The sequence below is a fragment of the Rhinopithecus bieti genome, unplaced genomic scaffold, assembly GCF_001698545.2.
Source record: "Rhinopithecus bieti isolate Rb0 unplaced genomic scaffold, ASM169854v2 scaffold_21726, whole genome shotgun sequence".
In the NCBI taxonomy this organism is placed as follows: Eukaryota; Metazoa; Chordata; class Mammalia; order Primates; family Cercopithecidae; genus Rhinopithecus; species Rhinopithecus bieti.
In genome coordinates, this window is record NW_016811100.1 from 2,754,785 (window position 1) to 2,778,329 (window position 23,545).

At 40.9% G+C, this 23,545-nt stretch overlaps 2 protein-coding genes across 3 annotated transcripts in view; one reads left to right on the forward strand and one right to left on the reverse strand.

Annotated features, from left to right (window-relative positions):
• Window positions 1-11,844: 11,844 nt before the first annotated feature.
• LOC108543161 (uncharacterized) lies at window positions 11,845-12,704 on the reverse strand. Its single transcript, XM_017893480.1, has one exon. The coding sequence runs from the start codon at window positions 12,676-12,678 to the stop codon at window positions 12,148-12,150; it is 531 nt and encodes a 176-aa protein (XP_017748969.1). The 5' UTR covers window positions 12,679-12,704; the 3' UTR covers window positions 11,845-12,147.
• The window catches only part of YTHDF3 (YTH N6-methyladenosine RNA binding protein F3), a 43,663-nt gene continuing 32,613 nt past the window's right edge, over window positions 12,496-23,545 (forward strand). Inside the window, exons 1-4 of one of the 2 annotated variants that reach the window (XM_017893478.1) lie at window positions 12,496-12,839; window positions 13,321-13,345; window positions 16,883-17,028; window positions 19,895-19,980. In XM_017893478.1, coding sequence (XP_017748967.1) covers window positions 16,971-17,028; window positions 19,895-19,980 — 144 coding nt within the window. In that variant the 5' untranslated portion in view covers window positions 12,496-12,839; window positions 13,321-13,345; window positions 16,883-16,970. The remainder of the gene's footprint in view (window positions 12,840-13,320; window positions 13,346-16,882; window positions 17,029-19,894; window positions 19,981-23,545) is intronic. The other variant, XM_017893479.1, reaches the window with a different exon arrangement.

The following is a 23,545-nucleotide window of genomic DNA, read 5'->3' on the forward strand; positions in this document are numbered from 1 at the left end:
AAGGAGTCAAAACTGTCTTACATGGAATCAGTTCTTGGGTGGGGATCACAAGATCAGATAAGCCAGTTTATTAGTCTGGGTGGTGCTGTTACTGGAGGGGGTCCTGATCCAGACCCCAAGAGAGGGTTCTTGGATCTTGCCCGAAAAACGACTCAAGGCAAATCCATAAAGTGAAAGCAAGTTTATTAAGACGGTAAAAGAATAAGGAATGGCTCTTCCATATGCAGAGCAGCCCTAAGGGCTGCTGTTTGGCTGTTTTAATGGTTATTTCTTGATTATATGCTAAACAAGGCATGGATTATTCAGGAGTTTTCTGGGAAGAGGGTGAGCAATTCCCAAAACTGAGGGTTCCTGTTTTTCAACTATATAGGGTACCTTCCTGGCGTTGCCGTGACATTTGTAAACTGTCATGGCACTAGTGGGAGAGTGTTTCAGCAAGTGAATGCATCGTAATTAGTGTATAATGAGCAGTGAGGATGACCAGAGGTCACTTTTGTCATCATCTTGGTTTTGATGGGTTTTGACCAGCTTCTTTATCTCATTCTTTTATGAACAAGGTCTTTATGACCTGTACCTTGTGCTGACCTCCTGTCTTATCCTGTGACTTAGACTGCCTGACCTGCTGGGAATGCAGTCCAGTAGGTCTCAGCCTTATTTTACCCAGACCCCATTTAAGATGGAGTCGTTCTGGTTCATGTACCTGGGACAGTGCCAGCTGATTCATGAAGTGCAGGGTCTGCAAAATATCTCAAGCACTGATCGTAGGTTTTATAATAATAATGTTGTCCTCCAGGTGCATGACTCCAAAACCATAATTTCTAATCTTGTGGCTAATTTGTTAGTCCTACAAAGGCAGTCGTGTCCCTAGACAAGAAGGAGGTCTGTTTTGGGAAAGGGCTTTTATTATCTTTGTTTAAAACTACAAACTAAGTTCCTCCCAAAGTTAGTTCAACCTATGCCCAGGGATGAGCAATCATTATTTAGAGGTTAGAAGCAAAATGGACTTGGTTAGTTAAGATGTCTTTCGCTGTCTCAGTTATAATTTTACAATGGCAGCTTCACAGGTATCCAAAAGTGCAACAATTTGTTCATATGATAGTTGTATGTATAGTTTTTTATGAAATTGTCAGTTTTCCATATTGACTGCCTCAGTTTATAATCCCCTCAGCGACATGGGAGTGACATAGTTTCTCTACAACTTCACGAGCATTTGGTGCTGTCACTCTTTTTTATTTTAGCCATTCTAATAGGTGGTTAATGATATCTTACCATGGCTTGAATTTGCATTTCTCTAATAGCTAAAGATGTTGGATATACTCACGGTTTTTACATATCATCTGTATATTCTCTTTGGTAAAGTATCTGTCCATATCTCTTTGTCTGCATTATTTTTAATGTAAATAACCAGCAGTTCTTTAGAAATATTTTCACCAGGGATAATAACAGAATTAAGCCATTCTTTGGATAAATTTTGACCTCCATCTCTGGGGAAAATTTAGTGTAGTGCTTCTAAAACTTTAGTGTGCATCAGAATCATGAGTAGAGCTTATTAAACAAATTGTTGCGACCCAACCAAAATTTCAAAATTTCTGATTTAGTAACTATGGGGTGGGCCCTAGATAATCTGCATTTCCAGTGAACTCCCTTGTGTTGCTGATCCTCTTATTCCAGGAAATAATTTCCTGCTGCCCTTTTTTTTTTTTTCTTTGAGATAGGGTCTCACTTTGTTGCCCAGGCTGGAGTGTAGTGGTGCAAACACAGCTCACTGCAGCCTCAACCTCCTGGGCTCAAGTGATCATCCCACCTTAGCCTCTCAAGTATCTGGGACTACAGGTGAATGCCACCACGCCCAGCTAATTTTTGTAGTTTTTGTAGAGATGGGGTTTCACCACGTTGCCAAGGCTGGTCCTGAGCTCAAGGGATCTGCCTGCCTCAGCCTCCCAAAGTGCTGGGATTACAGGTGTGAGCCACTGAACCACACCCACCATTTTGTCATTGTAAATTTTCCTGTAGTAAACTGACAGTGAATGAGAAAGTTGTGCTCAAAAGTGAAGAGCTACCAAAAAACAAAAATGGTTGGAGACATGTCAAAAAGGCACAAGAACCAACCTGATCTTCAAAAGGCTAAAACTAGAATAATTTGAACAATAAAATAAGTAATAACTGTACTGGATTATAACCTAAAGAATAAAACAAATATCTCTAAGTCCTGTCGAAGGAAAATTTAACTTTGGACCCCAAATTCACTAAGCCAAAGGGAAAAGTCAAGCTGTAGGGTAAAACTGCCTCCCATTGTATTCCTAAATAAAATAGCTACAGAGATAAAAAAGCTGTATACCTCCCTCACAACTTTCCCACAAGGAAATTTCTTGTAGACAAAGGACAGAAAGAACTCAGTCATCCCTCTGCTCCCATGAGACAAATGCATATGTGACTGCTTCCTTTGCCCTATTGTTTCACTAAGCTAGACAAAGGCATAAGTGACTACTCCTATAAGATGTGTATTCAAAGGCTCATCAGAAACTCAAAACAATACAATCGTTTGTCTCTTACCTACCTATCCAGATAGGATAATTCCCTTGACCCCCTTCATGGGCAGGAACTGGAATCGTTTATTTCGCTTAGCCCTCCGCTGGCCACTCCTCATGAGAGGGAGCATGCAAGCAAGCAAGTATGGGAACCGGAGCAAATGAACCAAATGAACGCTGGAACCCACCTGTTGTTACCCTCTGATGGGAGCAGGCTGTGTGCAGCCCCGCAGCAGCATCCAAGCATATTACAACCAATGCTTTTTCATCTCTGCCATCTGGGGATGGCCAAGTGCCAAACAGTTGAAAGGGTCAGGTTGGCAGCCCCTGCCCTCTCGGTACCTGGGTTCGTGTTCAGCGTCCAGGTCACATGAATGGATTGAAGGGTAGTGTATGTGGAGGATTTTACTGGGCAGTGGAAGTGGCTGTCAGTGGAACCGGGAGTGAGAAAGGGGATGGATGGTATGGGAAAAAAAGTGATCTTTCCCTGAAGACTGGCCATCTCCAGCCAGACCCCTCTCTGAACCTGCACATCTGAAGTTAGCCATGTCTATCCATAGTCTCCAATGCTCAGTTGCTTCTCTGCTCACCACTCAACCACTTGTATCCCCAATGCTCAGGGGCTTGTATCCCCAACAGTCGCTTATGTTGCTCTGCCAGCTGAAGTCTTTTTATGGGCACATGATATGGGCATGGCAGATCAAACAGGCAACATTTGGGTGGAAAAAATGGGGTTGGCTGTTTTTACTTAGGGCCTCAGTTTCAGGCTTAAGGGTGGGGTTTAGCAGGAAGCCCAGCCCTTCTGTATCACTATGACCTGGATGCCCCATCCCCACTTCAAGTTGTCCCACCTTTCTGGACTGAACCAGTGTGCATCTTATATATATTGATTGATGTCTCATGTCTCCCTAAAATGTATAAAACCAAACTGTGCCCTGACCCCTTTGAGTACATGTCAACAGGACCTCCTGAGACTGTGTCATGGATGCGTCCTTAACCTTGGCAAAATAATCTTTCAAAGTTGAGTAAGACTTGTCTCACATATTTTAGGTTCATAGTCCATTGTTATATAAATAAATGGGGGAGGCTGGGTGCCATGGCTCACGCCTGTAATCCCAACACTTTGGGATGCCAAGGCGGGTGGACCACTTAAGGCCAGGAGTTCGAGATCAGCCTAGCCAACATGGTGAAATCCTGTCTATACTAAAAATACAAAAATTAGCCAGGCATGGTGGCAGGGACCTGTACTCCCAGCTACTCAGGAGGTTGAGGTGGGAGAATTGCTTGCAACTGGGAGGCAGAGGTTGCAATGAGCTGAGAGCACTTCACTGCACTCCAGCCTGGGTGACAGAGTGAGACCCTATCTCAAAAAAAAAAAAAAAAAAGAATAAAGGGGGGAGAAGGGGCAAGCCTTACTTACATATGAATTCTATATAACATATCTAAGTACTTTCCCACCAAAGAGGTGAAGTTTTAATTCTCTTCCTCTTGAGTGTGGGCTGGATTTAATGACTCATCTTAAGGAGAAAATACTAACTTTGCCATGGAAAAATCTGGCATACATCATCTTAACGAAATGATCAAGAGGAATATCACCAATATATACATACTGAAGTCATGTATGATATATGATGTGATGAGAAAGGCACCTATCCTTGTGGTACTGTCCTCCCGTGGCAGGGTGAACTCACAAACTGGAGCTCAGTCTGGAAGGACAAGTGGGTTCTTGGCTTTATGCAGGAAAGAGCTCAAAAGCAAGTGACAGAGTAAAGTGAAAGCAAGTTTATTACGAAAGTAAAGGAATATCAAAGTAATAAAAGCCATTTATGACAAACCCACAGCCAGTATCATGCTGAAAAGTTAAAAGCATTCCTGTTACCGGTAGAAGGTATCCAAGTTGCCAGTGGTGAATCCATATGGGTCTGCAGCAACCTCAATTCTTGCCTCCTGGGAAGGAAGAATTCAACTGAGGGACACAAGGCAGAAAAGGAGACTGAGGCAAGCTTTCAGAGCAGGAGTGAAGGTTTATTTAAAAAGGCTTGGAATGGGGCTGGGTGCGGTGGCTCATGCCTGCAATCCCAGCACTCTGGGAGGCCAAGGTGTGTGGATCAGCTGAGATCACAAGTTCGAGACCAGCCCGGCAAACATGGCAAAACCATGTGTCTACTAAAAATACAAAAAAAAAAAAAAAAAAAAAAAATTAGCGGGGCATGGTGGCAGTCACCTGTAGTCCCAGCTCCTCAGGAGGCTGAAGCAAGATAATCACTTGAGCCTGGGAGGCAGAGGTTGCAGTGAGCGGAAATCAAACGCCACTGCACTCCAGCCTGGAAGACAGAGCTAGACTCCGTTTCAAAAAAAAAAAAAAAAAAAAAAAAAAAAGATTTTAGAACAGGAAAGAAAGGAGGGTACACTTGGAAGAGTTCCAAGGGGGCACCGAGGTCAAGTGAGATGTTTAACCTTGACCCTAGGACTTTATAGGCTCACCCCTTTCCAGGATTCTTTCCTTAGGGTGGGCCACCCGCAGGCACAGTGCCCTACTTACCCTTGGGAAGTGAGCATGCGCACTGTGTTTAGGAAGTTGTATGCATGCCCATCTTTTTTTTTTTTTTTTTTGAGATGAGTCTCACTTGTCATCCAGGCTGAAGTGCAGTGGCATGATCTTGGCTCACTGCAACCTCTGCCTCCCAGGTTCAAGTGATTCTCCTACCTCAGCCTCCCGAGTAGTTGGGATTACAGGCATGAACCACCACACCTGGCTAATTTTTGTTTTTGTTTTTGTTTTTTGAGACAGAGTCTCGCTCTGTCGCCCAGGCTGGAGTGCAGTGGCGCGATCTTGGCTTACTGCAACCTCCACCTCTCAGGTTCAAGCAATTCTTCTGCCTCAGCCTCCCGTGTAGCTGAGACTACAGGCGCCGGCCACCATGCACGACTACTTTTTGTATTTTTAGTAGAGATGCGGTTTTACCATGTTGGTCAGGCTGGTCTTGAACTCCCGACCTTGGGTGATCCGCCCACCTCAGCCTCCCAAAGTGCTGGGATTACAGGTGTGAGCCACCGTGCCCGGCTTAATTTTTGTATTTTTAGTAGAGATGGGGTTTCGCCATGTTCATCAGGTTGGTCTTCAACTCCTGACTTCAAGTGATTCACCTGCCCCGGCCTCTCAACGTGCTGGCATTACAGGCGTGAGCCACAGCACCCAGCCCGTACGCATGCCAATCTGAGGCTTTATTCCCTTTTCCTATGGAGTGACCCAAGACATCATACTCCACCATTTTGTCTCTTAATTCATATACATGGGAAGTTGCTTCTCCCTGGTGTCTGCTTTCAATTAACATTTTAGTGCAATAGGTGTAGACCATCAGGAAATAGCCTCTTCCTGGCACCAGCTGCCAATTTATCACTTTTAGAAAGGCAATGTGATAATTGCCGAACCATTACCCAACATTCCTAGTGGGTAGGGGAAGAGCCCTCTCCTGCCCTACTAGTGGGTAGGGGAAGAGCCCTCTCCTGCCCTACTCATGCCAGTCTAACTACACTTAACAAGGAAAGACCTAACAAGGAAATTGACAAATTGGAGGGGATTAAAGAGACATGACATTGAAATGTTATATGGTATTCTAGAATAGAAAGAAAAATATTCGTGGAATAACTGAGGAACTCTAAGTAGTCTATAGTTAATAATATTGTACCAATGTTAAAAGTATTGTACCCATGTCAATTACAATTTTTTAAAGCCCATATCTTGGCATAATTACAATGTTGTGTAAGATGTGAAAATTAAGGAAAGGTGAGTGAAGAATACACGGGAACTCTCTTTGCAATACTTCCATAAATTTACAATTATTTCAAAATAAAGGTGCTTTTTGTTTTTTGATACGTAGTTTCGCTCTTGTTGCCCAGGCCTGAGTGAAATGGCATGATTTCGGCTCACTGCAACCTCCCGCCTTCAAGCAATTCTTCTGCCTCAGCCTCCCGAGTAGCTGAGATTACAGGCATGCACCACCACACCTGGCTAATTTTGTATTTTCAGTAGAGACGGGGTTTCTCCATGTTGGTCAGGCTGGTCTGACCTCAGGTGATCCTCCCGCCTCGGCCTCCCAAAGTGCTGGGATTACAGGCATGAGCCACTGCGCCCAACCAAAGATGCTTTTTTTTTTTTTTTTTTTTTTTGAGATGGAGTCTCACTCTGCTGCCCAGGCTGGAATGCAGTGATGTGATCTTGGCTCACTGCAACTTCCACTTCCTGGGTTCAAGTGATTCTCCTGCCTCAGCCTCCCAAGTAGCTGGGATTACAGGCGCCCACCACCATGCCTGGCTAATTTTTGTATTTTTAGTACAGATGGGGTTTCACCATGTTGGTGAGGCTGATCTCAAACTTCTGACCCCAGGCGATCCATCTGCCTCAGCCTCCCAAAAGTGCTGGGATTATAGGCATGGGTCACCACGACTGTTTTTTTTTTTTTTTTGATACACGGACTTTTGGTCCCAACCCTAGAGCTTCTGATTCTGTAAATAAGGGCTGGGCCCGATAATCTGCATTTGAATAAGTTCCTAGGAGATGTTGCTGCTAGTCCCAAGGAAACAGTTTGAAGAAATTGCTTTAATCAAATCTTAAGGTTATTTGATGTTTTCTGCTGCCTTGTTCTTGTCACTGTAAATTTCCCTGCAGTAAACATAAGAATAAATGGAAAAGTTTTGGCTTTTCTGTTTCAAAGAAGATTGACTGATTTTTTTACTTTATTCAGTGTCTTTCTAAGCTGTTAGTGATTTTACCTCAAGCATATTTAAGAATACCTCTTTTTAAAAGTGCATCAACCAATCCTCAAGTTGAATTTTCTACACTTCATTCATGTACTATGTATGTTGCTTAAATAACAGAAAGCCGTAGAAATTTTGGCTTAAACACTGGTAAAATTCAAAGATAAGTTTAAGTGCTGCTAGTTAACAAAGCAAATCCAGGAAATTACTAGGGACAGAGTTTGCTACTAAGTATCTCTCCAACCATTCTCTCCTTCTTCCTTAGTAGTAAACACCCTCATTTTAACTGAACACATGGCCACTCAGAATATATTTTCCAGCTTTCACTTAACTTTAAATACTTGTAGGAAACTATGTTTTAGTTAGTAGGAAGTAGCCAGAAATGGTAATATAGTTTGGATGTTTGTCGCCTCCAAATTTCACAATTGAATGTAATCCCTAATGTTGATGGGGGAGAGGCATTTGGATCACTGGGGCAGATCCTTTATGAATGGTTTAGCACCATCCCCTTGGTGATGAGTGAGTTCTTTCTGTGAGTTCACAGGAGAACTGGTTGTTTAAAGTGTATGTCACCTCCCTCATCTCACTCTTGCATCCATTCTCACCATGTGTAAGCCAGGTCCCCCTTTGTCTTCTGCCATAATTGTAAGCTTCCTGAGGCCTCACCAGAAGCCAAGCAGATGCTGGCACCATGCTTCCTCAATAGCCTGCAGAATAGTAAGTCAACTAAACCTCTCTTCTTTATAGATTTCTCAGTCTTGGGTATTCCTTTATAGTGATGGAAAAACAGACTAATACCAGTGGGAAAAATGCAATTTCTACAAAATGTACTTTTTTTTTTTTTTTTTTTTGAGACGGCGTTTCGCTCTGTCGCCCAGGCTGGAGTGCAGTGGCCGGATCTCAGCTCACTGCAAGCTCCGCCTCCCGGGTTTATGCCATTCTCCTGCCTCAGCCTCCCGAGTAGCTGGGACTACAGGCGCCCGCCACCTCGCCTGGCTAGTTTTTTTGTATTTTTTAGTAGAGACGGGGTTTCACCGTGTTAGCCAGGATGGTCTCGATCTCCTGACCTCATGATCCACCCGTCTCGGCCTCCCAAAGTGCTGGGATTACAGGCTTGAGCCACCGCGCCCGGCCCAAAATGTCCTTAAAGGAGAACAATGTGCTTTCTTAACTTTGTTTTTCTGCTGGTGGGAATGTGATTATGATGGCTGGAAGTTGAGCAGCCATCATGGGTCACAGGTAGAGGTATCATAATGAGGATTGTTAGATATGAGTTCTAAATTTCTTTTCAAAAAATCAGTATGTCAGTATGTTCAATTCTTTGCCTTCTACTTTTAAACTTAACTTCATCATAAAGCAACCTTTTTCGATTACCAGCTCCACCCTGCCTCATTCCAGTTACCTACTCCACCCTGACTCATTCCGATTACCTGCTCTGTCATAACCATTTTTCCCGCCAAACCACTCACCCTGTCAGTCTCTTTAAATTAGCCAGTCAGAATTAGTTTAGCCTGTGTCGTCTAACCCTAGCTAATAGGGGAACGACACAGCAGCAGGGGCCACATGCATCAGGGATAGAACCCCTTCCCTTCCTTTGCCCAAGTGTGCGCTCACCGTTGTTCCATCCGTAAGGGTGCACCCTTCTATAGAAGTAACTTGCCTTGCTGAGAATTAAAAAGAAAATTCTATATTCGAGTGCTGTTTCTTTCGTGGCAATGAAACTTCATTTATAACAGGATGGCGGAGCAACAGACTAGATGAAGCCTGGATATCTGATATAATGGCAACCCAAGTCCTGGACTATATTCAAACTGCTGTTATATGAGAAAAACAGATTTCTATCTTCACCTCTTGTTATTTTGAACTTGATACTACTTGTAGCCGAACCTAATTTGAACTGATAGAAGCAGTCATACAGAAGTTACAGTTGTGCAGAATGGAACTTCACTGTCTGTCATTTCAGCACTTTGGGAGGCCAAGGCGGGAGGATCCCTTGAGCCCAGGAGTTGGAGACCAGCTTGGGGAACACAGCAAGACCATGTCGCTATAATTAAACAACAAAACAACAAACAACAACAACAACACATGCACACACAAACACCAAGGTTGGCTGAGGGAAAAATGAGGCCTTAAATCCAGCCTGCCCTCTCCTTTCCAAGCTTTACACTGTGATGTGTGCTCCAGGAGGCTGACATACCCTAATGGTTCTGCAGAAGAGTGCATTTTTATCTAGAATCTAGGCTCTGTGGCAACATTTTTCAAAATATCCTCTCCATTCTCCTTGCCCAAGACCATGGGAACCCATCTCTTGCATCAGCATGACCTGGATGTGAGACCTGGAGTCAAAGGGGATCATTTTGGAGCTTTAAAATTTGACTGCCCTTTGCATGGGCCCTGTAACCCCTTTGTTTTGGCTGATTTCTCCCATTTGGAATGGCTGTATTTACCCATTATCTGTACCCCCATTGTATCTAGGAAGTAGCTGGCTTGCTTTTGATTTTACAGGCTCATAGGCTAAATGGACTTGCCTTGTCTCAGATGAGACTTGGACTGTAGACTTTCGGGTTAATGCTGAAATGAGTTAAGACTTTGGGGTACTATTGGGAAGGCATGATTGGTTTTGAAATGTGAGGAAATGAGATTTGGAGGGGCCAGGGCAGAATGATATAGTTTGGCTATGTCCTCACCCAAATCTCAACTTGAATTTATCTCCCAGAATTCCCACGTTGTGGGAAGGACCCAGGGGGAGGTAATTGAAGCATGGGGGCCGGTATTTCCTGTGCTAGTATCATTATAGTGAATTAGTCTCATGAGATCTGATGGGTTTATCGGGGTTTCCTGCTTTTGCTTTTTCCTCATTTTCTCCTGCTGTCCCCCATGTAAGAAGTGCCTTTTGCCTCCTGCCATGATTCTGAGGCCTCCCCAGCCATGTGGAACTTTAAGACCAATTAAACCTCTTTTTCTCCTCAGTCTTGGGTATGTCTTTATCAACAGCATGAAAATGGACTAATACACTCCTGGAGGCATTGGAGATGGTTTTTAGGTAGTCTCCAGATGTACTTCAAAAGTCTGTTAATATTAAATTAAGTAGGTTTGTATTTGAGGTTAGTTAGCACTACATTCAGCAAGTTCAGACCTGATTGCTAGGAAGAAAAGTCATAAAGGAAGAAGTTTGTTGAGCAGAAATGAAAGAGAATAGGAGCTCATAATATTATGTCATTAGCCAGTATTATATGGTAGTTATTAGAGTGGGAACTTGGGAGTCAAACTGCCTGAGTTCAAAACCTGGCTCTCATAGTGACTGGCTGTTACTTGTGGCATGTTTCCTAACCTCACTGTATCAGTTTTTGTAATGGCACTTCTGCAAGGATGCTGTGGGAATTAACATGACATATAATGTGTTCTCAATAAATGTAAGCGATTACTATTTCTGGGAATCTTTTAGCAAAGGAACAATTCACTACCTGTATATAGCCATAGTTCGTTGAAAGCTTACTTTTGTGTCAGGAACTGTACACAAAGGACCTAATCTTACTTACGAGGAAGCCAAGGCTTAGAAAGTTTCAGGCCGGGCGCAGTGGCTCACGCCTGTAATTCCAGCACTTTGGGAGGCCAAGGTGGGCGGATCACGAGGTCAGGAGATCGAGACCATCCTGGCTAACATAGTTAAACTCCATTTCTACTAAAAATACAAAAAAATTAGCTGGGATGGTGGCCTGCGCCTGTAGTCCTGGCTGCTGGGGAGGCTGAGGCAGGAGAATAGCCTGAACCTGGGAGGCAGAGCTTGCAGTGAGCCGAGATCACGCCACTGTACTCCAGCCTGGGTGACATAGCAAGACTGTCTCAAAAAAAAAAAAAAAAAGTTTCAGTGCCTCTACCAAGGTTATAACACTAATTCTTGCTCCACTAGAATTCAAACTCGAATTGATTGGGTTCCAAAGCCATGATACTAAGGATCAAAGACAAGGCTTGCAAGATTTCATAAGCCTCCTCTTGTATATTCTCTCTCAAGTTCCTGGCTCATAGCATGTACCAGTAAACTCATTAAAACTAAAACGGTGTTTGGGAGTGAAGGATGGGAGACATTGAGAGCAACAGCAGAAAGGGTTGGTGGAGTCTTGGGAAGTGCAAGGGTGCTCAGGTTGGCACCTGTGGCAATGAATGGGAGGGCCAGGGAAACTGACCAGAACTCAAAAATGCCTCTTGGTGATTCACAAGAAAAGTCGCCTCTTAAGTTTTTCTATTATTCAGTGCTTCTAAGATACTGTTGCACTGTAAACTACAAAGTTAATCTTATGATTCTACAATTATACTTTCTAAATGATCACTTATTTGATGGTTTTGAAGTACAGAAAGTATTTGGTCATTTAAATTATTTCCTTCCATGGAGTCTGTATCACTGAAAGACAAGGAATGTTTGCCTTTATTGTAGATATTTCAATGAAAATGTCAACATGTTGCAAATTGGCATCCTTTGGGTTTGCCAATATGTGGAAAAGAACTTTTTCAATGGAAATTTCCCTCTTTTTAGGGTCGAAAAGACGCTCTGCAACTATACTTAAGTATCCCAGGCAACTTTACTCATTCAAAAAAATCAGAGCGGAGTCAAAAGCACAAATCCATGAATTGGGCGGCGAAGTCTGACTCCAGAGATAACGGCTGAACTGGGTTTGGAGAGACTGAACCCGCGCCGGTGCTCCTCCCGTTTGCTTGGACATAAGTACCACAGCTCTAACCCGCCACTTCAGTTGCACTGGCGGGTTTGTGCGGATGCAGCAACTCCGTCCCGAGGGCGGCTGAGTCAGCACCCGTGCCCGCGGCTTTGGGCGGCCGCCGGAGGCTCCTGTTAGGCCCGGCCCGCTCACTGGGATCTTCCCTGCCTCCGTCCAGTCAGCCTCCAGGAGGGCACCGCCGGCCGCCGTGACTTAAGCAAGGCATTACTATCTCCATCGGCCGCCTTCCTGCCCAGAGTGCGACAAAATCCGGCTCTGGCCAGCCTTCCAGATGACGCCGCTTGGCCAGCGCCCTGCAGCATCAGGGCGGCATAGAAGGAATCCGCAGACAAGACGCTGAAAGTTGGCACTCGCGGACGCCCCGACGCCCTCCCTCCACGACGCATGCGCCCACGGGCAGTCAGCGCGTCCCGTCTCCGATGACGTGGCGGTGCGGAGGCGGAGCCAAGACCGGCGGCGGGAGGGTGGGGGAGGAAAAGCGAGGTGAGCGCGGACGTCAGAGTGGAGAGCGGAAGGTCAGGGAGGCTCGGAGCGGAAGTGAGACTAGGGAGTCTGTCCGCCATTGTGGACCCGAGAAGCGGAGAGCGAGAGGGGGAAGAGGAGCGTGCAAGCGGAAAAGACGGGCCTCTTCCTCCGACTCCCGAGCGCGAGGCCCTCATTTTGGGTTCTCAGCGAGCGGCGGCAGCGGCGGCGGTTGGAACAATCACTCGGCCAAGGGCGACAGCCAACTGCTGTGAGTGCACGGGGAGAGGCCCAGGCAGCGGCGGCGGCGGCGGCTCTCGGGTTGCGGTGAAGAATGTCAGCCACTAGCGTGGATCAGGTGAGGGAGCAGAGGGCCCAGGCTCGGCGAAGGCCCGAGTCCCGGAGCTCCACCCTCGCGCGGGGCTTCGGCTCCTCCCCGTCGCCGCCGCTGCCGGCCCCATAGCGGTGCCCCGGGCGCAAGTTGCTGCGGTGTAGCTGCCTGGGCCGGGGCGTACGTCTTGGCCCCGTAGCCTGCGGCCGGGCGCGGTGCTGCGGTGGGTGGGGGCAAGGACCGGTCTTAGGGGCCTTAGGACACATCGTGAGGGCGGCAGACATGGGGCTGAGACAGGGCGAGCTCTGGGAGAAGGATTCCGAGTGGCGGGTGGGAGGTTTAAAGGCCGGGGGTGGTTGGGAAATTGGTGGCTGTGGAGGATATGGTGGGTTTTTACTCCTACGCGGATAGTCTAAAATAACTTGTCTTTGATAATGCCTTTGATTAACACACTTTCTCTCTTCTTCCTTTTTCTCCTCTTTACCGCATCTTTCGTCTTGCTACACAGAGACCTAAAGGGCAAGGAAATAAAGGTGAGTTTGGATTTTTTTTTCTTACTGCTCAGTGTTGCCTTGATGTTACTTTTAAACTCTGTGAGGGTTTTTTGTTTGTTTTTGCTCCGTCTTGGGAAAAAATGTAGGATTAGCTAAAATATTCATCGTGGCTAAGGTAGCCAAGTTCTATCCAGAACTTCGGTAGTTCGTTGCTTTGAAGCCACTTTATAGAAACCAAAGTAGTACGAGAAACAGTTTCCTTGTTAGTTAAGCAGGAATTGGTGTGAACCTAGTGGTATTTCTTTGGTTTTCCAGTTTATCTGTGTTATGTAACTTCTGCCACAAAAAATTTCTACATGTGTATGTAGACAAGTATATTCTTGAAGTGGACATTTTGTTTGACTTGTCTGGATTACACTGGAAAATGGAACTCTACATACTATTCCATCAGATTAATGAAAATTGTACTGTTAATCACAGATTCTGTTGAAGTCAGTTGCAAGGAGGCAACAACACGAGAGAGATTAGAATTAAGTAGGCATGCAATCTTGCACTGTTGTCCTGATTGCAAGGTGTGAATCAATCTGGTATTCTATAAAGGGCTGAGAATAAAATAATTTGTGACTTTCTTTCAGGATTTTATAATTTACTCTTTAGCAAAAGTACCGTTGAAAGAAAAGTGTTTTTTTTTTAAAGTGTGTTTTGTATTAATATGGAACAGTGCAGTCAGCTGACTACATTAGTCATGTGACAGTTAAGTATAGAACAATAACTGCTTTCTTGGGATAGTGCCAATTAACATCAAAGCAAATTGTATATAACATTTTGTAGTGCTTGAAATTACGCTAAAATTTGCTTTCTGTTCATTTCAGTAACAGTGTTAGAAATTAAGATCTATAGTAGCCTTTTAGATATAGATTGTCTTTGGTGCCTTTTAAATTCTTGTTAGGGTATTTATTTGCTATTGCAAATTTGGTGAATTTAAAATAATAGGTTTTGGATATGTAGATTAGTTAATTTCCTTTGAAATGTGGAATTTGTACATACCAATTACATGGCACCATATTAGGTAACATTTATTGGTTTGTTTTCATTAAAGATGTTTTCTTGCAGTATATAAATATTTAGACATTTTAATTTTTAAAATTTCATTTCTAGAATTTTTTTTGTTGTAAGCGTAAACCTGAAATAAAATTGGATATTGATTTATTTTAAATGAGTTTTTAAAAATTTGTGAATTTTCAAAAGAATGATCCATTAATTTCTTTTTTTGCTAGTCTACCCATTAGGAATTACATAGACTTGGAGATTGTGAAATTGTGGTCATTATTGCCTAGCATAAATTATTTTATCCTAGATCTGTGGGGAGGTGGCACTTTGCAAGGCTATTTGAAATGCTAAGTGTTTTGTGTTACCTGCTTTAAGGTAAGTACACAAGTTCTATGAGGTACTTGTTTGTTAAAAGAGTCTCTACAGCATTGTAAGTCAGTAAAATAAATTTGATTTATGAGTGGTCATTTCACTTAGGCACTGGTGGCATCTTTGATATTAGACATGAGTTGTCTATAAACTGTGTAATATATCCACTGTTTGCAAATAAGTATATTTTGGTTATTTCAAAAATTTTTATCCGTCAGTTTCACTTCTGTTAGGTGTATTGAGACACATACACAAAGTGTTTATTTTGATAGTTCTTTATTCTCAAGAAATTTTCTTTTTTTTTTTTTTTTTTGTTGAGACGGGGTCTCGCTCTGTCGCCCAGGCTGGAGTGCAGTGGCCAGATCTCAGCTCACTGCAAGCTCCGCCTCCCGGGTTTACGCCATTCTCCTGCCTCAGCCTCCCCAGTAGCTGGGACTACAGGCGCCCGCCACCTCGCCCGGCTAGTTTTTTTTTTTGTATTTTAGTAGAGACGGGGTTTCACCGTGTTGGCCAGGATGGTCTCGATCTCCTGACCTCGTGATCCGCCCGTCTTGGCCTCCCAAAGTGCTGGGATTACAGGCTTGAGCCACCGCGCCCGGCCTTCTCAAGAAATTTTCTTTCTTTCCCCCTTGTTGTTCAGTTTATTAATTTCATCTAAGGTTAGAATAATGGATTGGGATTCCTTGGAGTCCTGAGTTCTAATACTGCCTTTGGCTACTGACTTGCCAAGTGAGCTTGAAAACATTCTACCTGTTTGTCAGAATCTCCCCTCTATAAAATAAAAATAATAACTCTAGTCATAATTGTTGTGGTATGTTGTGAGGATTCTTATAATTACAATAGTTCGCTGCTCTAGTAGCAATTACATTTGCTGAATTTCTTTTCACTTTCCTCACTTAATCTATTTTTAAGATGCAGGAAGACTCCTTTGCATGGAGCCTTGGCAGGAGGGGAAAAATGTTACTGGCCTGAAAGTATTGCTAGTCATTTAAGTTCCTTAAAAATGGCAGATGCTACAAATGCACAAATGCACATATACGTTATTTGTATTTTTATGACTCTGCAGGGAGAATTACAAGGCAAAGGCAGCACCACCAGTGAACCTCATATTAGTAGCTATGTGTGTATTTGAGAAAAGCTGTTCTGCCTTAGCTTGTTTCCAGCTAGTAAAATTATTTTACAGTTCTGTTTACTTTTATTAAGTTATTTTCCTTAAACTACAAGCTCGGTATTCTAAATATGTGTAATCTTGAATTCAGAACTTAGCAAGCTTATGAAAAATATGTCCTTGAGAAGTTGGTGTCAGTTAAAATTTTGAACACATAATCCTTTTCAGTCAACTTACTCTAATTTCAGAGATTCTGTTTCTTTTCTGAATTGTCTTCAGTTGACAGCATTAGCCTAACACCTAGTTTTAGTGTCTTTGATTTTCTGTATATCCTTAATTACTTAATTCATTACAGAAGCCAAAAGGAATTCTAAATAAGTGTCTTTGATATGACGAAAGTGTTTTTGTAGAGTAAGTAATAATTCAAGGTTTACTTGTTTTCTAAGTTTGAATGCTTTTTTAATTAATAGTCTGTCCCTGTGTTAAATATTGGAACTCTTTATTATCCTTGGCAAGAGTAGTACCAAAGGATAGTAGAAATTTAAGGATAATTATTGTCTGTTGGTTCATAATTTAGCACTGACTTTGTATTTTTTTTATTATTAACAAGTAGAATTTTTGCTTATTGGAATAAAGGTGTGCAGTGCTTTTATTTGGGAGTACTATGGATGGAAGTGTCAGATGCCGTACTTACAGTCTTAGGCCTTACTGCCTCCTTTCTCCTCTTCCTAAGTTTATAAATAGCAAATTCATGGAACAGGATTTATCTTTTTCCTCCTCTCCACTCTCTTCCAACAGAGAGACATATGCATTGTTTTATACAACTATAATTTAAAATAATTAGGTTAAATTTGGCTAAGTTTTAATTTTCAGGAAAGTAGTGGAAAATGTCTTGCATTTTGGCAATATTCAGTTGTATTCTCTCCTCATCCTCCCAAGAAATGATTTCAAAGCACTTTACTGTCATTATTTTAGGCTTCATTTTATCAATCCTCACAACATCCTTGTAAGGAGATAGAGGGTATATGGTATTGTCGCTGTTTTTGTAGGTGGGGAAACATGATGCACAGATCTGTTGACTTTCCTAACTTGATGTAGTCAGGACCAGAGCAAAGAATCACCTGGCTCCTAAGGCCCATGTTCTATCTTGATTTGACTCTGTTTCATAGAGCAGAGGAAACAGGCGAAGAATCATGTAAGTCATCTGTTCTTTTTTCCCCTGAAGAACTTTTACAGACTATGGAACTAGCTTGGATTTCAATTCTATTTAATGGTTTTCAGACTCCAAGACATTAGTTTGTCATTAAGTAATATTCAAAAACGAAAGTCTTTATGATCGTTTTCTTAAAGATACACTTCCAAAACTTAAGGGCTAGTTTAATGCAAATAGCTTCTCAGTATATGTGAAGTACTTTTAATTAAACTTTTAAGTAGATTGACTTCTTGTACTATGTTTTAAGACTTTGTAGACATTTATGCATCATTTAAAAATGATTGTAGACTGTATTTTTAATAGTATATGGGTTGTTCTCAGGCCTAGCCTTAGAAGAGAAAGAATGGAACAGAAGAAATAAGTAAGAATAGCAGTATAATATACAGATAAATTTTAAGTAAGTACTTTTTTTTTTTTTTTAATAGAGACAGGGTCACGCTCTGTAGCCCAGGCTGGAGTGCAGTCACATAATCATAGCTCAGTGTAACCTGGAATGCCTGGGCTCAAGTGATCCTCCTTAGACTCCTGAGTAACTGGGACTATAGGCACATGCCACCACACCTGTCTAATTTCTAAACATTTTTCGTAAAGATGGGATCTTGCTAGGTTGCCCAGGCTGGTCTTGAGCTCCTGGCCTGGCAGTTTTTGTATTTCTATGAACTAGATTTTTGAGAACCTAGTGGATATGAGAGATAGTCATAATTTTTAGGTTGTTAGCTGTTGCAAATATTGACTAACATGTATGAGTGTAATAGTGAAGACTTTTTTTTCAAGAAGTAATAGACCGTGCATAAACTACCTTTGATTTAGGAACAGTAAAGCCAGTGTCAGAGGAGAACAGGTATGTCAGAATCTCTTGGACTGAAATGAGTAACCCAGCCTTATAATGGCACTAGAAGTAACCTAAGGCACCCTCTTTATTTTGGTTTCTAGTGGCTATTACTTATTTAAATTCCATGGAGCATATTTAGCTCAACTCTAGTTCTGATGCAGTCCTTATCAGACATAGTTAAATTAACGTTAGTGGAGCCAGGATCAAGTTGACCTTCAGGTTGCTCTTGTGGCCTCTGAGGGGCAATGTGGTGTAGTAAGAAGTCTACTTTGAGTGCTTTACACAGTAGCATCATATCTTTGAGTGATCTTTGCTACTCATCGGATGGCAAAGATTTAAGGAATTTTGTGTATCTTTGCTCCCAAGCCACTGTTAACTCATAATATTACATTTTAGGTGCTCTACACTCATGGGAAAATTTAGGGATAATAAAAATGTTACAGTATTACAGAGGAACACATAACTTAAACCCATCACCCTCCTAACTTCATAAAATTTGGTGATGTTGTACCTTTGAGCAGTAAATCTTTAGATATGGAGTTCTTTTTGTTTCTAATTTGTAGAGATCCATCGGAAACTTTCAACTTTTTTCATCTTCACTAGTATAGAATAGTATATTTACATAGTGCCACCCCAGCAAGTATTAGCCTAGTAACACTTCTGTTTAAATGGTTCTAAAGTCATATTAGTCCTATTTGGATCTTGTAATATTTAATGTGATAATATCTAAGATTATTGAACACTGTCATTTAATAATCAGATGAGATGAGGTAGGTACTATTCATAACCTTCTGAAACAGAAACAGTCAAAGGTTAGAGAGGTTAAATCCCTAACTGGAGATCATCTCCTCAGTGGTGGACTTGAGATTCAAATTCAGGACCTTACTTCTGGAGTCTGCTCAAAAGCACTCTGAAACAGCATCCAGAGAATAACAACTTCAGAGTGTTTGTGGAGATGACCTTTGAACAAAATTATTTTCTGACTTGTTTTCTGATCTTGTTGCAAGGATGATTATGGCTATCATTTGTGTCTTAATTTTGTTTGTCGTTTCATGTGAAAGTCTTCGTTTTGGAGAGCTTAGAATTAAAGCCCTCTTTATTTAGACATTTCATAATTATAAGTCTATTCATTGAGATATTGTTTCAAGTTAATTTAAGCTAAACTTTACTGGAGACATTTAAGACATTTACTGTAATATGAGATAAAAAATAGTTATTTTTGGTTTTGGGCCGGCGCGGTGGGCTCAGCCTGTAATCCCAACCACTTTGGAGGCCCGAGACGGGAAAGGATCAGCGAGGTCAGGAGATGCGAGACGCATCTGGCTAACCACGGTGGAAACCCCGCGTCTCTACCTAAATGCAAAAAAAAAAAAAAAAAAAAACTCAGCCCCGGGCGAGGTGGCGGGCTGCCTGTAGTCCGCCAGCTATGCTGGGGAGGCTGAGACAGGAGACAATGGCGTAAACACTGGGAGGCGGAGAATGCAGTGAGCTGAGATCCGGCCCACTGCACTCCCAGACGCGGGCGACAGAGGCAAGACTCCGTCTCAAAAAAAAAAAAAAAAAAAATAGTTATTTTTTTATTAGAGTAAATAATTTAGAGATTTAAACAAAGAGAACATTCAGAAATCTTTTTTATTGCCTACAACACTACTTGAAATAGTTATTTTAGATTCAAATATAGCATTAGGGAACTCTTTCCAACATTGTTATATAACAGTTTACTCACTACAGTGTTGAGATTGGGATATTTACTTAAAGTTTTTGGTAAGGGGAAGTATATACATGGCTTGTGTTTATGTGGTCTTGGGCTTATGTATCAAAAGACTTTTAAGTATTTGTGGCACATAAATATTTGTATCTAAAATAGTTTATCCTTAAGAGGGTTCTTAAAAGGAAAAATAACTCAGTATTATTTTTTCGGATTACTTTTTTGGCTTGAAAATATTAAAACATTAGGTTGTGCTGTGAGTTTCGTAAAGATAACTACAACACTTCTAATACAAACATATTTTTTAGTTTCAGTACAAAACGGTTCGATTCATCAAAAAGATGCTGTAAATGATGATGATTTTGAGCCATACTTAAGTAGCCAGACAAATCAGGTAAGTCCTTGACAGTTTCAGATTTTAGGAAATTAACCTTTTATTAATATTAATTGATTTTCCAAATAAATTATTTAATGAGATTAACCATAACATGGATTCATTCATCTCGTGTACCTATATAGTAAGTGAGTGGTGAGTAGTAGTTGCAGGTTTATGGCACAGGAGAGGAGTTCTTCAGAAAGTATAGGCACCAGAAACTAGGTTATGAAATATAGAATAAAGATTTGAAGGTGACCATTATTTGTATATATTATGGTTAGGTTTTGTGTGTGTGTGTGTGTGTGTGTGTGTGTGTGTGTGTGTGTGTATTGAAGGAACTTAATCTTTTAATGTCACTGCTATATCTTCATAGCTTAAGCTAATTAAAAGGCTTAATTAGCTAGAAATTTGTGTATTTGAAGGAGGGATTAGTTGCCTGAAATTGCCTGCAATTTTGAGTTAAATGTAGTGTTTTCTTTTTTTTAAAACATTTCAATTTGAATTCATTGATAACTATTGAAAATTTTAACATACTTTGATAATGTTAGGAATAGTTAAGGATTTTATAAACATACTTGCTTTATAAACACAGTTGCTTGCGTATTGTAGACATGGACAGTTTTATCAAAGCAAGTAATTGATAACTGGTGGCCTTGAGTGTTTGTGTACAAGCATAATTCCAATTTAAACATTGAAGAACAATGGTATTAGGTATCTGTATGCCATTTCTGCATCCATTTGTCTGTTATTAAAAATATGCCACTGATAGAAATAAATGAAGAAAATACATTTTCAGTATTCACCAGTTTTTTTTAGAGAGAACATTCTGGAATGAAACTTTCTGTTTTGCATTAAAAAAGCAAAAAATGCTTAAGAGCTTCGGGTCTTAAAATTAGTTCTGTAGTTCTTTGGAATAATTTTATGATTAATTTCATTGGAAATTCAGTTTTTTTGTTTGTTTGTTTTTAATTTTTGAGACAGTCTTGTTCTGTTGCCCAGGCTGGAGTGCAGTGGCCCAATCTTGGCTCACTCTAATGTCTGCCTCCCAGGCTCAAGTGATTCTTACTGCCTCAGCCTCCTGAGTAGCTGGGATTATGGGCACATGCCACTACGCCTGGCTAGTTTTTGTATTTTTTAGTAGAGATAGAGTTTCACCATGTTGACCAGGCTGGTCTTGAACTCCTGACCTGAAGTAATCTGTCCGCCTCAGCCTCCCAAAGTGCTGGGATTACAGGCGTGAGCCACCGTGCCCAGCCGAAAATTCAGATTTTAATTGGCACTGTTAAAGATGCCAGTTTTATGTGCATAAATTTGAAGAGTAAATTGGAAAACTGAAGTTTGACTTGTCTGCTTGCATATATGGAGAAAATGAAAAATGTACTCTAAAATTTTAACCTAGATTTTTGAAACTGTGAAAGAACAAGGAACCAAAACTTACAGAATTGAACATTTTGTACAATAGAGTTATAGGGAAAATTTGAACAAAAAATAGTTCCCAATTTGTGGGATGCAGGATTATTTTTAGGACCAAGGAGAGTGGTGGTTGTGTTCAACCTCATCTACCTCTTGGTTACTTCCCCTTAACCACCCCTTCCTATCTACTGAGCAACATTCCTAGCATACATTGGAGGAGAAGAAATAAATGGGAAAGAAAAAACTTTACGATCTCAGCAAAATTACTTTTCCACCTAAAGGTTATGAAAGTAGATCATTTGTTGTGAAGTGTAGTGCAAGTTTTAAAGGAAGTGTGATTTTATTACATTCTGGCTCATAGAGTGATCTCAGTTAACACTTATGGCAATATGGCAGTATTTTCCAACTTTGCTGAGAAATTTTGATATTAGGAGGTGTAGTAAATATTCCTTCAAAAAGATCTCCATGTTTAGATAGGTTTGAGAAATTTTGGGGGCTAAACAGTTGAACTGGTTTTTTTTTTTTTGCTACTTGATTTCATAATTTATAAATTATAATTGAAAATGAAGTTCTTAAGATGAACATATGGTATAAAAAATCCTGACTTGTTCAAACTGTTTATTTTTTTTTTGAAATGGAGTCTCACTCTTCGGCCCAGGCTGGAGTTCAGTGCCATGATCTTGGCTCACTGCAACCTCTGTCACCCAGGTTCAAGAAATTTTCCTGCCTCAGCCTCCCCCGTAGCTGGGATTACAGACACACGCTACCACGCCTGGCTAATTTTTATATTTTTAGGAGAGGCGAGGTTTCAACGTGTTGGCCAGGCTGGTCTTGAACTCCTGACCTCAAGTGATCCACTTGCCTTGGCCCCCCAAAGTGCTGGGATGGATTACGGGCGTGGGACACTGCACTCAGCCTTTCAAACTCTTTTTAAAGGAATTTTAGTGGACTGTAAAAGACAGTTTTGAAATTGCTACCTGAAGTAATCTTGCATGTTTTGCTTGGTAACAGATATTTTACAATTCTTTATTATTTGTCACAAGGGCATAGAAGGGTTTCTGTTGGAGGAAAAATTTTTGTCAAGAGAGTTTCTGGTATTTAATAGAGGCACTTTAGTCTCTTCCTAGGGGAGAAACCAGCGGAGGGTGCCTGAATCCCACCAGTGTAGCAACCAGTGCTGTGGTTTGCATTTTATCTGTTCTATATATTGGAATTGTGCGTAAGACTTTACTTGTAAAAAAAAAAAAAAAAAAGTTTTAAAAAGTGTTTGGGAAACCATTACTTTTTAAAGGATGTAAAGGCATTTACCTTAGTGAACCCAAATGATTTTTTTCAGCTACATCATTGCGGCTTATGTTGGGACAAAACATTTGTAAAATATTTCTTTTAATGTTTTAAAAGATTTGTTTTAACTCATGACCTTTGGAATCAACATTTGTATAATGTTTGAAGAGAAGTTGTAAAGTTTGATTCCAGTAAGGTCTGTTCTACCTATCCTTTGCAGTACTAAATAGATTTTCAGCAGTCATCTTTCTTTAATATTAAAAATAATTATCTCTAGCAAGATACGTATTTACATTTTAAAGAGGAGTAATACTGTAGAATATTGAAAACTCGTTTATTGAAAATTATCTGGAATCTTCAAGGTAAATTGTATGAGAATTTAGGTTACTCTCAATTACCTAGCTAGAAAATTAAATAAAATGTTTGGACCTTTTAAATAGTACTATCATAATACATGAGTGAAAACTGGATTTATTGGTGAAAGATCTCAAGAAGATAGTGGCAAATTTAAAGTTATACAACTGTTTAATAAGGTCCTTATACACTATACACGGTGTGTTTTTAAAATTAAATTCATTTATCTGATTTTAAAATTATAAATAAAAATAAATATTTTGATGGGAAAGGTGTTTAAACGTCTTTTGCTAATAACTTAAATTGTTTTGTATACTTAGATCTAGTTCATATCAAACCTAAGCGTACTTTAAAACAAGTTGTTGACCTTTCTACTTCTGTGGCAGCATATTTCTTCTATTTTATAGTGTTCAATTTCTGAAGGAATAATGTTTATAGTAATTTTGAAAGTAAATCACAGTCCTTCATTTCTTAAAATTAGTTCTTTATAGTTCTTCAGAATAATTTTATGACTGAATTGATTGGAAAATTT